At 40.1% G+C, this 16,536-nt stretch overlaps 1 protein-coding gene across 2 annotated transcripts in view; it reads left to right on the top strand.

Annotated features, from left to right (window-relative positions):
• The window catches only part of LOC127580786 (copine-8-like), a 440,180-nt gene that overhangs the window by 279,240 nt on the left and 144,404 nt on the right, over window positions 1–16,536 (top strand). For both annotated transcript variants that reach the window (XM_052034666.1, XM_052034665.1), the window contains exon 11: window positions 13,249–13,324. In XM_052034666.1, coding sequence (XP_051890626.1) covers window positions 13,249–13,324 — 76 coding nt within the window. The remainder of the gene's footprint in view (window positions 1–13,248; window positions 13,325–16,536) is intronic.

Here is a 16,536-nt window from a genome sequence, read left to right as displayed (position 1 = left end):
CCAATCTTTCTCTGTATCTAACTTTTCAGTTGAAATATAAAAAGACAAACTTAATGCTAGCTCTATAAATTCATCAGCAGCTGAAAAAGTGTGTCAACATATCAAGTGAAGATCATTTGTAAGATTTTCCACTTACTGCTTCCGGTATCTTCACCACTTTGCTCTTTCACTTTGGCCTCTCCTTGTTTATGGTTCCACTTCACTTTCAACTAGTGTTTCCAGTGTTAGCATTCCCCTTGAATAGAAATTGACTTGAATTTGTATTATTTAATATTTTCATGTGACATTGAAGGAAGTCATTCAGCCCATTGAGTGTATGCTGGCACTCAGAACAATCCTGTTAGTCCCAGGCCCCCATTTATTTACCTGCAACCTGTTCTCTTTCACATGCCCATCAACATCACCATTGACTCACAATACCAGGCAACAAGTTGCTTCTTCTATGAAAGAAACATCATTTTGCAGCTTTAATGTAGCCTATTTATGTCCACAGATTCATGCAAATTTATTGTGCAGATTCCTTTCTGCTTATGGATTTTTCTGCATACTACGTTTCCCTGTATTCTTTGTAAATTCTTATTATGACCCATGGCGTCATTTACTTAATCTCTCCCCCAACCCTTTTGTTTCAGCCTGAGAATATTAAGACCATAAGACATCGGAGCAGAATTAGGCCATTCAGCCCATTGAGTCTGTTCTGCCATTTGATCATAGCTGATTTATTTTTCCCTCTCAACCTCATTCTCCTGCTTTCTCCCTGTAACCTTTGATGCCCTTACTAATCAAGAACCGATGAACCTCTGTTTTAAATATACCCAGTGATCAACCTCCTATTTAAATATACCGAATGAAGCTGTTCTTTTTGGATAGGTTTCAACCCCCATTGCTTTTATGGATAGTTTAATGCATTTTCCAATGCATTCAATTTTGGGAAACCTTACAGGAGAATTCTTGGCTAGGTGGCTCCCTTCCAGATGTTCCCAGTGGGTATAGACTTTGAGGCTGGGTGGACATTTGGGGAGTTGGGGTTGTTGGAGCCTTCTTCTGTATAGGACTATTATAAAAATGGGGAAGGTCATGGAAGGAACATTCACACCACAGCCTGTCAGGCAACTGATCAACCTGTTTATAGAGGGGATTCCATATCTTGTCTTATATAGCTGAAAACAAGGTCACAATTGGTGAGGCAAATGAAATCAGGTGTGGTAGGAACAGATTTAGAAGAACACAGTTCTCAGACCGTGGGAGGACTGAAAGAAGTTATAGAGATAAGAATGGTTCAGGTCAGGAAGGAACCGAACAGAAAAGTGAACATTTGAAATTTTGCATGTTGTCCAACCGAAAACCACCACAGCCACCTCTCCATCCTCTTCCACTCTGCAAGTATTCTTCAAAAATATAAAAATGATAGCTCTTACATTAATATCCCAGATATAGAGTTAAGGTAATTTCAATGAAATAGTTGTCTAATTCTTTTAAAAGTCTTCACTTGTCTTTCAAAACTTTGCCATTAACTGAAGTTTTGTGGTCAGATTTTGATACTGATATCAGATGATAATATTACAATTGGATGGGTGGAGGCCAGTCAATGTCATGTGTGACAGATTATCCTTGGTTCTGAAATGCATCCTAAGGTGGATAGCGCAAGAGCTGTAGTAAGTTGTACTTACAACAACAATTACAGGTAAATGATGTTCAGCAAGGGTCAAAACTCAAATAGTTTTGACTATTTTTGATGCAGGTCTGGAAATCTGAAATGAAAATAGAAAATGCTTGAAATACTCAGCAGGTCAGGCAGCATATGCTGAGAGAGAAAGAGAGTTAACATTTCAGGTTTATGGCACATCATCAGAATTGGCAAAGTGAGTAAACAAGTTTGCTTTAAGATGCATAGAAAGGGAGGGATGGAGAATGAAACCCAACATATGTTTAAGGACCAGCACATCATCTTCTGCCTTGGCATGTTGCAACTCTTGGGATTCTATCTTGAACTCAATTGTTTCAAATGACCCACCTTCCCTGCTGATATCTAAACTGGCCAGTTATGGAACTTGGTCAGCCCCTGCAACATTAACTCAGTTTCTCTCTCCAGAGATGCTACCTGATCTGTTGAGTATCTCCCGCATTTTCTTTTATTTCAGATTTCCCACAACTGCTGTGTTCAGCATGTTAGAATGAAATCATTTTGTTTTCTACTGCCCTACTTCACTTCTGTATATTTGCATCTCCTTCACACAAATCAGCTACAATTAACAAGCTTTCATCATCTTCTCTCAGATGGCAACAACGTCATTTGTGTCATTTAGACATCCTTGGTCTCCACCCTACTGCAGACATTATATTCGTTCTCTTCATCCCTCCCCCTCTCTCCAATTTAAAACATGCTTGTTTTTTCTTCACTTTTACAGTTCTAATGAAAAGTCTTCAACCTAAAATATTAACTCTGCTCCTGATTTGCTGAGCATTTCCAGCATTTTCAGTTGTACTTCCAACAAGGGCAAATATGCAAACTTTAACAGCAAGGAACTCTCTACCCTAACATCTGATGACGTCACTATGTCCTCTGACCACATAACTCACTTCATAAAGGTACAATCGTGATCTTTCGTGATTTTTATTAATGACTTGGATGAGGGGGTAGAAGGGTGGGTTAGCAAGTTTGCAGACGACACAAAGGTTGGTGGTGTTGTGGATAGTGTGGAGGACTGTTGAAGATTGCAGAAGGACATTGATAGGATGCAGAGCTGGGCTGAGAAGTGGCAGATGGAGTTCAATCCAGAGAAGTGGATAGGCTGTTTCCCTTGGTGGGTGAGTCCAGGACCAGAGGGCACAATCTTAGAATTAGAGGGTACAGTTTCAAAACAGAGATGAGGAAAAATTTCTTTAGCCAGAGGGTGGTGAATTTGTGGAACTTCTTGCCACATACAGCAGTGGAGGCCAGATCAGTGGGGGCGTTCAAGGAGGAGATAGATAGATATCTAAATAGTCAGGATATCAAGGGATATGGGGATAAGGCCGGTAATTGGGATTAGAATAGTTTTTTTTTCTTCTTCCCCCATTCCCCATTTCTCATTTCTATTTCCCTTTCCTTGGAGCAGACTCGATGGGCCGAATGGCCTGCTTCTGCTCCCTTGTCTTGTGATCTTGTGAAGTGTGAGGTGGTACACTTTGGAAGGACAAACTCCAAGGCAGAGTACAAAGTTAATGGCAGGATTCTGGGCAGTGTGGAGGAGCAGAGGGATCTGGGGATCCATATCCACAGATCCCTGAAATTTGCCCCACAGGTGGATAGAGTAGTTAAGAAAGCTTATTGGACGTTAGCTTTCATACGTCATGGGATCGAGTTTAAGAGCCGCGAGGTAATGATGCAGCTCTACGAAACTCTGGTCAGACCACACTTAGAGTACTGTGTCCATTTCTGGTCGCCTCATTATAGGAAGGATGTGGAAGCGTTGGAAAGGGTGCAGAGGAGATTTACCAGGATGCTGCCTGGTTTAGAGAGTATGCGTTATGAGGAGAGACTAAGGGAGCTAGGGCTTTACTCTTTGGAGAGAAGGACAATGAGAGGAGACATGATAGAGGTGTATAAAATATTAAGAGGAATAGATAGAGTGGACAGCCAATGCCTCTTTCCCAGGACACCAATACTCAATACAAGAGGGCATGGCTTTAAAGTAATGGGTGGGAAGTTCAAGGGAGATATCAGAGAAAGGTTTTTTACCCAGAAAGTGGTTGGGGCATGGAATGCGCTGCCTGGAGCGGTGGTGGAGGCAGGTACATTGGTCAAATTAAAGAGATTACTAGATAGGCATATGGAGGAATTTAAAATAAGGGATATGTAGGAGGAAGGGGTTAGATAGTCTTAGGTGAGGTTTAAAGGTCGGCACAACATTGTGGGCTGAAGGGCCTGTATTGTACTGTTCTATGTTCTAAAAAGGCACTACCTCGAAAAGGTACAACATGGATGAAGTTTTATCTTGCAAAGAGAGTGGTCATAAGATTGCTTTATGATCTAATATTGCAGTTACACAAAGCACAAAATTACTTTAGTGGTTGTACCCAAGATTTCTCTTTTGAACAGGAAGATAACATTCAACCCTTTGCTCAATTCTATTAACTGATGTATGCATTGTTTGTCAATATAAGTTTGACTATAATCTATCTTACAGGAAACGGTATTGACAAGCCTGTCAGATTTGTTTCAACACACTGTGAAGGGAGATATTCTGCCTTGTGTGTAGAAATACTGGATGCAGTCAGTTGAAGATTATCACATGTGATGATTGCCTATGAAAATACATTAAATGAAATAAAGCACCTTTTCAAGCTCCTCAGATACACCTCAAAAGGAAATCATATATTGGATTGCTATGAACTCCAGTGAATATTGTCATTTTACACTATAAGCAGTACTGGACTCAGGCTACTTAGCAACAAGAACAATAATTTGTCATAATTATAACATCTTTGATGCAGTAAAATCTCCCAATCTTAACAAGAGCACCATTAAAGTATGAATCTGAGCCATATAAGGAGTTAAGGGAGCAGCTTTTGTCAAAAGGTAGGCTTAATGGGGCATCTTGGAGGAGGAACAAGGGATGGAGATGTTTCTGGAAGGAATTCTGATGTAGCCGAAAGTAAGGTCATCTTTCATGAGGGGAAAAAAGTCAGGGGTGCAAAAAATAGATGTAGAAAAATATGGTTCTCAGAGAATGGGAGGGTTGAATGAAGTTGCAGAGATTAGGAAGGTCAAGGGCTGGAGTGACATAAATGGAAAAATGAGTGTTTGAAATCTTGAGTGTTGTCTGACTGAGAATAAATATAGGTAAGCAAGCACTGACACAGTATATGAATGGGACATGCAAGGAGATAGAACTCATTTAGCAGTTTTTTGTTGAGTTCAAGTTTATTGAGAATGACAGAAGATATGGAGTTGTCTGGGAGAGCATCGAAATAACCAAATCTAGAAATAACATTGTGTGGATGATGGGTGATATTTCAGCCAGGTACCAGCACCTGAGCTACAAACTGTTAAACTGCAACATGTTCTTCACATTATGTACATTCTCACCAGAGGAAGCTGTGTTTCTCAAGATCTAGATGTTCAATAAAAATATTACAAGAGCATCAGTGGTCCAAATATTGAATGTAACTAAACATTGAGCATAACCTGCACTGCAACTGATGCAGATCATTAATTTAAAACACTTGGATTTTAACATCAAAAAGGGACAAATAGAATTCAGGCTTTACACATAATCTGTATTTTAGCTTATTCTTTTGATGTTAAAATTGAGAGATTTATTTCAAAATCCAGAAAAGACTGTGTAAGTAAGCAATATTTAACACTCCATTTAATTTCCAATTCTTTCTTGTTCTGCAGAATGTGATTAGTTTTCATGGCCATTAACAGACAAACAAATGCTCAATAAGCCACTTAAGGGGCATGAAATGAGCATTATTTCAGTCGAGTCATGTATGGCAAGTTTCCTGCAGAAGTCCTGCAAAACTGATGAGTGCCGTGAAAAACTGATCATTTATGTCCATTCTCATTCAGTTTCCTAAAGCAAAGTGGATCCGCTAATGTTAGGAATCTGCTTATTGTGAATATTGAATATTTGAAAATTAACTGTATTTGAAATGGCATACAGTGCATCTTAAAGTGTAAAGCAAGTGTAAAGTATCTGGAATTTTGAAGAAATGGAAGTGTGATGGTTAGCGGGTGACAACAACAATGCAGACCAATATTAATGCTAAAAACTGAGACATAGTGGAAAGAAAATGGGATCCAGGGTGAGCTAGCCAATTGAATGCAAAATTGGCTTAGTGGAAGGAGTCAGAGGGTGTTCTTCAGATTGGAGGCCTATGACCAGTGGTGTGCCACAGGGGATCAGTGCTGGGTCCACTGTTTTTTGTCATCTATGTTAATATGATGACAATGTTGTTAACATGGTTAGTAAATTTGCGGATGACATCGAAACTGGTGGTATAGTAGACAGCAAAGAAGATTATCTCAGATTACAACAGGATCTAGATGAACTGGGGAAGTGGGCCAAGGAATGGCAGATGGAATTTAACTTGGATAAGTGTGAGGTGTTGCATTTTGCTAAGTTAAACAAGGGTAGGACTTACACAGAAAATGGTAGGGCCCTGGAGAGTATTGTAGAACAGAGAGTCCTAGGGGTACAAGTAAATAGTTCCCTGCCAATGGCAACACAGGTAGACAGGGTGGTGAAGGAGGCATTTGGCACGCTAGGCTTCATCAGTCAGGACACAGAGTACAAAAGTTGAGATGTCATATTACAACTAGACAAGTCATTGGTGAGACTACGCTTGGAGTATTGTGTGCAGATTCACAAGGATGTTCCTGGAACTGGAGAGCTTGAGTTACAAAGTGAGGCTAGATAGACTGGGACTTTTTTTCCCTAGAGCATTGGAAGTTGAGGGGTGACCTTAAAAAGGTATATGAAATCATGGGGGGCATAGATAGGGTGGATAGTCACTGTCTATTTTTTTCTGAGGTTCAGGAGATCCTAAAACTGGAGGACATAGATTTAAGGTGAAAGGGGAAAGATTTAAAAGGGACCTGAGAAGCAACTTTTTCACACAGCGGGCCATTGGTGTATGAAATGAACTGCAAGAGGAAGTGGTAGAGATGGGTATAATTACAATGTTTAAAAGACATTTGGACAGGTACATGGATAGAAAAGGCCTAGATGGAAAGGGGAAACACAGACAAATGGATCTAGCTCAGATAGACATCTTGGTTGGCATGGACAAGTTGGGCCAAAGGGCTTGTTTCCATGCAGTATTACTGTGTGATCCTGTGATTATCTTTGATTCTATGAAACACCATCTTTTTCAAACCATGTTCTGTTTCTCTTGAAGAACAGAATTCAGGTATTTGATATCAAAATCTGTTTCAGCCTTTGAAGTTTCATCCTGGGACTTTTATGCTTAAAAGTTTAAATTCAACCATCAATGTTAATGTTCTTTTACTATCTTGGTTAAATTCAGGAAAAGTCCTCTAACTTGGAAATGTTTCCAAAATTGACAGCTGCGTTTATTTCAGATGAATGAACTGAATAGTCAAATTCATCTGCAAGTGGAGAGGACAGAGAAGAAAAATATGCTGGTGTAATAAACAGGGAACCATTTGCACAGATTGGGATTTAGTTTAATATACCTTATGATTTTTATTGAACTGAAGCTTCACAGCCAGATCAAATTGGAATTTATTACAAGACATTAGAATGATCCTTGAGACTATGCATAGTGTAAAGATCAAGTTCTTATTATGTAACACCCTGCGGGGTATTATTTAGATCAGGAGGCATAACCAGTAAACAGATGGCAGGCTTGGTAGGTTAATGATGTTACAAAATCTATTAGATTTTGGCAAAATGAAATTATAAAAATGAGCATCTCCTGGGATATGATAAAACTGATACATAAATCTCCCACACTGCAGCATAAATTAGGAAATCCTGATTTTAAATTATGATTTAATAGAAGTTGTGTAAAAAGCTATTTTTCCCTTTTCTCTGACACTTCTGAATAATTATTGTATCAAATAATAAGTGATGCAAATATAAACGTGATTTACACACGTATAAATTCTTGGAGCTGTTTTGGTGCCAGAATGTCTTATTAAAATTACAGTGTGTCTGACAATGCTCACCTTTATTTACGTACACATTATAAACATACTTTAGATAAGGCCAGATGTGTGGTTAAACAAGTAAGTCCAAAGGTAAAACAAAATACTGGGCATACTGAGCAAGTCAGGCAGCATCTGAGGAACCATAGAACAATACAGCACAATACAGGCCCTTTGGCCCACCATGTTGTGAAGACCTTCAAACCAGTCCTAAGACTATCTAACCCCTTCCTCCCACATATCCCTCTATCTTAAATTCCTCCATATGCTTATCTAACAATCTCTTGAACTTGACTGACATATCAGCCTCCACCCACCACCCCAGGCAGTGCATTCCATGCACCAACCACTCTCTGGGTGAAAAACCTCCCTCTGATGTCTCCCTTGAACTTCCCACCCATTAAAGCCATACCCTCTTGTATTGAGCATTGGTGCCCTGAAGAAGAGGTGCTGGTTGTCCACTCTATCTATTCCTCTTAATATTTTGTATACCTCTATCATGTCTCCCCTCATCCTCCTTCTCTCCAGTGAGTAAAGCCCTAGCTCCTTTAGTCTCTCCTCATAATCCATACTCTCTAATCCAAGCAGCATCCTGGTAAATCTCCTCTGCACCCTTTCTAACACCTCCACATCCTTCCTATAATGAGGCGACCAGAAATGGACACAGTACTCTAAGTGTGGTCTAACCAAAGTTTTGTAAAGCTGAATTATTACTTCGCGGCTCTTAAACTCGATCCCATGACTTATGAAAGCTAACATTCCATAAACTTTCTTAACTACCCTATCCACCTGTGTGGCAACTTTCAGTGATCTGTGAATATGAAACCCCATATCCCTCTGCTCCTCCACACTGCCCAGAATCCTGCTATTTATCTTGTATTCTGCCTTGGAGTTTGTCCTTCCAAAGTCTACCACCTCACACTTCTCCGGATTGAACTCCATCTGCCACTGCTCAGCCCAGCTCTGCATCCTATCAATATGCCTCTGAAATCTTCGACAGCCCTCCACACTATCCACAACACCACCGATCTTTGTGTCATCTGCAAACTTGCTAACCCACCCTTCGACCCCCTCATCTAAGTCATTAATAAATATCACAAGAAGTAGAGGTCCCAGAACCGATCCCTGTGGGACACCACTTGTCATAGCCCTCCAATCCAAATGCACTCCCTCCACCACAACACTCTGCTTTCTACAGGCAAGCCAATTCTGAATCCACACGGCCAAGCTTCCCTGGATCCCTTGCCCTCTGACCCTCTGAAGAAGCCTACCATGCAGAACCTTGTCAAACACCTTACAAAAATCCATGTAGACCACATCTACTACACTACCCTCATCAATCTTCCTGGTCACCTCCTCAAAGAACCCTATCAGGCTTGTGAGGCAAGATCTTCCCTTCACAAATCCATGCTGGCTGTTCCTAATCAGTCCATGATTCTCTAAATGCTCATAGATCCTATCTCTTAGAATCCTTTCCGACAGCTTGCCCACCACAGACGTAAGGCTCACTGGTCTGTAATTCCCTGGACTATCCCTACTAACTTTTTTGAATAAGGGGACAACATTTGCCACCCTCCAATCCTCCGGTACTATCCCCATAGACAACGAGGACTCAAAGATCCTAGCCAACAGTTCAGCAATCTCCTCCCTCGCCTCCCGAAGCAGCCTGGGGAATATTCCATCAGGCCCCGGGGACTTATCTGTCCTAATATTTTCTAACAGCTCCAACACATCCTCTCTCTTGATATCTACATACTCTAGAACATTACCCTTACCAACACTGTCCTCAGCATCATCAAGACCCCTCTCCTTGGTGAATACTGAATAGAAGTATTCATTGAGAACCTCACCCACTTCCACGTCTTCCAGGCACATCTTCCCACCTTTGTCTTTAATCGGACCTACCTTTACTCTAGACATCCTTCTGCTCTTAACGTACGAGTTAGAAGTTTTGGGATTCTCCTTAACCCTACTCGCCAAAGCCTTTTCATGTCCCCTTCTCGCTCTCCTCAGCCCCTTCTTAAGTTCCTTCCTTGCTACTCTATATTCCTCACAAGCCCTGTCTGATCCTTGCTGCTTACACCTTATGTATGCTGCCTTCTTCTTCCTAACTAGTTGTTCCACCTCTCTTGTCACCCATGGTTCCTTCACCCTGTAATTCCTTCTCTGCCTCACCGGGACAAATTTATCCCTAATATCCTGCAAGAGATCCCTGAACAATGACCACATCTCCACAGTACATTTCCCTTCAAAAATGTCATCCCAATTTACACTCTAAAGTTCTTGCCTTATAGCCTCATAATTCGCCTTTCCCCAATTAAATATCTTCCCGTCCTCTTTGCTCCTATCCCTGTCCATGACAATGCTAAAGGTTATTGAGCAGTGGTCGCTGGCCCCCAGATGCTCACCCACTGATAGATCTGTCACCTGACCCGGTTCATTACCTAAAACTAGAACTAATATAGCATCCCCTCTAGTTGGCCTGTCAACATACTGTGGCAGGAATCCGTCTTGGACAAACTTAACAAACTCCACCCCATCTAACCCTTTGGCACTAAGCAGGTGCCAATCAATATTTGGGAAGTTGAAGTCTCCCACGATAATAACACTATAATTTTTGCATCTTTCCAAAATCTACCTCCCAATCTGCTCCTCAGTATCCCTACTGCTACCAGGGGGCCTATAGAATACTCCCAGTAGAGTAACTGCTCCTTTCTTGTTCCTAATTTCCACCCATATTGACTCTAGAGAGGATCCTTCTACATTATCCACCCTTTCTGCAGCTGTAATAGTGTCCCTGACCAGTATCGCCACCCCTCCTCCTCTTCTCCCCCCCTCCCTATCCCTTTTAAAACACAGAAAACCAGGAATATTTAATATCCATTCCTGCCCTGGCGTCAGCCATGTCTCTGTAATAGCCACAATATCATAGTCCCATATACCTATCCAAGCTCTCAGTTCATCTCCCTTATTCCTGATGCTTCTTGCATTTAAGTAAATGCACTTTAGCCCATCCATCTTACTACTTTTATAGCCTGCACTCTGCTTCTCCTTCCTCAAAGCCTCTCTACCTATTAGATCTGACTTTTCCCCATCCCCTTCTTCCTCTGACCTACTCCTCCTGTTCCCATCCCCCTCGCAAACTAGTTTAAACTCTCCCGAACCACCCTAGCAAACCTGGCTGCAAGGATATTGGCCCCCCTCAGGTTCGGGTGTAACCCGTCCTCTCTGTACAGGTCCCACCTTCCCCAGAAGAGATCCTAATGATCCAAAAATCTAAAACCTTCCCTCCTGCACCAACTTCTCAGCCACGCATTTATTTGCCATCTCCTCCTATTCCTGCCTTCATTATCGCGTGGCGCTGGCAGCAATCCCGAGATTGCTACCCTTGAGTTCCTGTTCGTCAGCCTTCTGCCCAGCTCCCTAAACTCACTGTTCAGGACCTCATCCCTCTTCCTACCTATGTCGATGGTACCAACATGAGCCACAACTTCTGGCTGTTCTCTCTCCCGCTCAAGAATCCTGTGGACCCGATCAGTGACATCCCGGACCCTGGCACCTGGAAGGCAACAAACCATCCGGGATTCATGCTCACTGCCACAGAACCTCCTATCTGTTTCCCGGACTATCGAGTCCCCTATCACTACTGCCTTCCTCTTCTCCTCCCTTCCCTTCTGAGCAGCAGGACCGGTCCCAGTACCAGAGACCTGGCTACCGCTGCTTGATCCCTGCAAGTCATCCCCCTCAACAGCCTCCAAAACGGAAAACCTGTTATTGAGGGGAACAGCCTCTGGGGTCCTCTGCACTGTCTGCCTGTTCGTTTTCTTTTTCCTTTTCTCTCCCCTGACAGCCACCCTTCTATCTACTTCCTGGACCCCAGAAGTACCTGCTCTAAGGGGAGGGGGGGGGGCCTGTCTCCTGATGTACAGTATCTACATAACGCCCTCCCTCCCTGATGCTCCACAGTGTTTGAAGCTGCAACTCCAGCTCATCAATTTTGAGCTGAAGTTCCTCCAGCCTCAAGCACTTACTGCAGACGTGGTCATCATGGACCACAACAAGGTCCACGAGCTCCCATGTTAAGCAGCTGCAGCACACCACCATGTCCTCCATCTGAACTAATTCTTTTTATCCCCCTACCTAGTTTTTCCTACTTAAAAATTGATAACAGGTAAAACCTTACCTTTACTTACCAGCTACTCTCCCGCCTTGCCCCTTTATGCCGAAGCCCCTTGAGCCAAAGCCCAAATCACTCTGCTCCCACTCCGATGCTGCCCGCTGTATATGGCGGTTTGCTTTTTAAACTGCCCGCGCTTTACCTGCTGACGTCACGTGCCTGCGCAGTCCTGCCCCCACTATTCCTGATGAGAATTTATATTAAAAATATAAGTTATATTAAAATATAAGGAACAAGAAGCAGTTAACCTTTAGATCAATGGCTGTTAACTATTGAAAGATCTGGTTGAACTTCCAATGCAAGATCTTTGACCTGAAACGTACACAATATTTCTCTTTCTATTTATGTTACTGAGCTTTGTTTTATTTTAATTTCCAGTACCTGCAGTATTTTGCTTGACTAAGTTTATAGCTTGATGTCAAATATCCATTGTTTTATATCTACTGGAAACAACATCATGTTCTCTGGTTCACAACTGAATTGCATTGAACAGCAGGAAGTTCCTGTGTTTGCAGAGGGGATACAAACTAAACTTGCCACAGAAAGTTATGACTTGTCCATTTCAGTCTAAGTATCTCCATTTTAATGCCTTTGATACTGACATTCAACTATTTTATCACTAATAATGTACAAGTGTGAAAATGCATTTCTTCAGCTATTAATTGTTAAATATATTTTCCCAAAGGTATTTTAATAACCTTTTTTTTCCTTTTCTCCTCTCTCTTTCTCTCTCACTGTCTCTCTTTCCCTCTATTTATTTTCTTTACCTGATTTAACATTGAATTCACTGTTCTAATTTACATTTTTTTGTTGAGGCTCTGCACTGTTATTTTACCATATGCCATTCTGGTTCTTGAGATGCATAACTGTTTTCCCTGTTCACACAAAACCTGAATGCCACATAGAGGGCACTTTGATCTCTCACTTAACTTCCAGTGAAAGTTTAAGAGTGCCTTCATCACAGAATCTACATTGGTTCAAGAAAATAGATAACGTTTATGAATAAAGGAGTATCAATCCATTTTAATCATATCCATTGATAATACAGTTGACCTAAATTCCCATTGTGTTCTCTCATTTACTCTTTCAAATAGCCTGCTTTCATCCAAAGCAGTTTATCACCATGTTGCCATTTATTTACAAATGCTTTGGTACAAACAAAGTAACCAACTGAGAGTGATGAGGTAAATGAAAAGTATCCAGTCAGCGTGTACAAACTTTGTAATTGAAGTGCTAACGAGTCAATATAGTACACCTTATTGTGATTCATCAAATTATGCTTGCAGATCATACTCACTTTCACTGTAAAATATTTTGAAGTGTTGACCAGAAGCTTTGTAAAACAAGTATTTATTACACTGCCGTTATTTATTGCTGGGATGGAGATGATTTTGTCTCTTTGTGATTTCAGCCATGACTTCATTGGTGAATTTACAACAAGCTATCGAGAACTTGCTAGAGGACAGAGCCAGTTCAATGTTTATGAGGTAAGCACATTCCGCTGGTGCTAGTATTTGGTATCAACTCTTTAGAAATGCCCACATTTTATATTCACATTATATTGAAATTTAATTCCTCTTTTAATTGCTTTTTTGTTTGTTTAATAATTTTCAGCACAGTACAAGTTCTCTAGGATGAAGTTAACATAGTAGGATGAACCAAGTATTGATGAAACAATAGATTAATTGCATCTAGCAGGAAATTTTGAAGGATGTATATAAAAATATATATAAAAACAAATTGTGGATAACACAAATTAACTGAATTTGCTGCATTGATAAACACAAGCAAATTGCTGTGACTTGTGCAATTAATATGTTGAAAAATGCCAAGTGTTAATAGGATCATTACTAGCCAGATTTCAGAACAGAAGGAGGCAGAGAAACAGTGGATAGAACAGATTGTGTGACAGTTTGTGGTAAGCAGATCTGAAATTTGAGAATATATTTGAATGGTCAATGAACTTAAAGAGAAATGGGAATTCCACTGTGAAATGAAAAAGGTGAGTAGAATGTGTGTGGGGTTCAAACATCAACAGTAAAGAATACAGTTGAAATGACTAGTATTTCATTATTTCATATATGGTAGTTCCCTTGTACGCAGGCAGTGAATAGGCCAAGTTACAGAAAAGGGCGCACAAAAACAGAGTAAGTGGTTGTAATTGTATCTACAAAAAATTATAGAAGCATTATGGCATAGAAAGCAACCATTTGGCCTGTCAAATCCACCACAGCCCCATGCAAATCAATCTATCTTGTCTCAATTTCCCATAACCTTGTAAATTATTTTACCTTAAATGCCTATCCAATTTCCTGACTGATTCTTTTTCCACCTACAAGAAGTGAGGCCCAGATCCTCATCACTAACCATTCCATTTCAGCTCTTCCATTCAGAATAAAACCTCCCAGTGGCTCTTTAATGAGGCTTTTACTGCAATGGTTCATCTAGACATATATGAAACAGTGACCTCAGCTTGAAATAATATTCATTTACCTTCCCTCTGATGTTCTTCTGTATGGGTCTCTTACTTCCAACAGAGCCTCAATTTCTCTATTCTTCTTTCATAGTTCAGTGCTCTAACTCTTTAGATCAGCCTGAATTGCCTTCAAGGATTGAAGAGTTCTTTTGAGTGTTGGTAAGGTAATGTGGGCACAGTGCTCAAAGCATGGATCAATTTTAGCACTATACAATTCTGTATAACTTTGACTTGCATTCTGTTGATGAGTGAAAGTGACTCAAGAAATTATAATGGAAGATGTTGATGGACAAATGCTTAGCATGATAGCATTATGTTTATCCATTATTTTAGTGATATACTTAATTGGTTTTAAAATATATAAATCGACATCTATGTTAAAATTGCAGACAGATTAAGTCAACCACCAGTATCGAAGTAGTAATCTTGGACTGTAGTATAGTATTGCCTTAATAATCTTTATATAGCTATGTTGATTTAATGTTAAATCCCAAGTCTATTTGTAACATTAGGAAACTTGTATACAATTTTAGTTTTTACCTGTCAAGGAATATGTATGTGGTGATCTCTCTTTTCATTTGTTTAGACAGGGATTGTGAACGTCTCTGCTAAGACCAGCATTTATTATCCATTCACAATTTCTTGAGTGCCCTCTTTGCCTACATTCATCTTGTAATTTCCCCTCATTCTTCCTTTTCCTTTCACTTTCATTCACCTCATCTGCTCATTTTTCCCTCCCTCTAACTCCACATGCCCAGAGGATCCCATTTGATCTTGTTTTCTTGTGTGGGTTGCAATGGTTAGATTAGATAGTTGTTTCGGAAACGTGTACTCTTCATACCAATGATCTTTTAAGTAATCCAAATGTTGAAGAAATCCCAGGCCAGTAGAAGTAGTAGAGACTGAGGTCAAAGAAATTGTTTCATTTAAAAAGTCTTAACTGTTTAGACAGTTTTTCAGCTAGGGTAAAATAAGTGAAACACTGAGATCAGTGAGAAGAGCAGAGGCTTGAGGATGGTTGAATTAAATGGGTCAAAAAGTATTCCCTCAGCTGTACTTATTTTTGGTGATTTATGGATGTATTCAAATCTAACTAACATGTTAATTAACCAAAGGAAATTCATTTCCCTTGAATCACTGTCGGTGGCATGGATTATTTTAAAAGATTAAACATTGAAATATACAGCTGTTTGAGAAACATTGTTAAGTTTTGCAAGTGGTGATAATCAGCAAATCCGAATGAACCATTTCAGAAATTTAGTCAAATAGTTAGAACAATATGATCCAGAATACGGGCACTAGACTAGGTTTAAGTTCTTATTTTAAGTATATTCTATAATATAAAGATTCTTATGACCAATTTAGATAAGAAAGCATCTAATTATAGTTTTACTAGTAAATGTGCAGATGCATCTTCCATCAATTTCTTCAAAACAACATCTACTTTATAATCCAATAGCTCTGTTCTTGTAAACAGTGATGCCAGGTACTACCAGAGCATTTTTATAGACTTGACAGCTTCTCAATCAATCACATCTAGCCTCCAAGCATTTACTACAATCCAATTGCTGAGAAGATACCATTTATCCTGTGCTGATTGAATGTCCTTGCTCACATTGAAAGTTAAGCAGTCATTTTAACAATCCATTTTCTTTCCTGATTTGTGTGAAGTGCTCTGGATTGTGCACAGAGACTGGCAAAGATTCACCGAAACATGCAGTCGTACATGGAGGCATACTGTAGTATATCAGCAGGTTTTCACATTAATGTGTGTTTCAGTAGAAATTCATTTCTCTGAGGTGGAAAAGGTGCTAATGACAAGAAAGCACCTGAAGCTTGAAAAACAGCTTCTGATCCTAAGGAAGTGCTATTTAGAGAACGTATATAAAAATTTATTTTGGATTTTTATGTCCTTTAAGTAATGAGGGAAAATGTAACAAGATGGACCAGATATTGTGGTCAACAATGAAAGAATAATCTTCGCTGTTTCTTATGCTTATAGCTCTCCACAGATTTCATGTGGCCTTTTGTATGGTAACTTATGGTTATTAGAGATATTTTCAGGGTCCATGGGGGATCTGTGGCATTAGTAAGTGGGACAAAAAACAAATCATCGTGAAGTCTCCTTACTGAGATACACAGGGTCTTTAAATTACATTTCATTGCAATATCATAAAACTGAAGGCAAATTAAAGTGGAAAGAAAAATGGGGCAAAGAGAAAG

Source organism: Pristis pectinata, chromosome 20, assembly GCF_009764475.1.
Source record: "Pristis pectinata isolate sPriPec2 chromosome 20, sPriPec2.1.pri, whole genome shotgun sequence".
Lineage (NCBI taxonomy): Eukaryota > Metazoa > Chordata > Chondrichthyes > Rhinopristiformes > Pristidae > Pristis > Pristis pectinata.
Note: the sequence above shows the minus strand (reverse complement) of the source record. Positions and strands in the feature narration are given on the sequence as shown.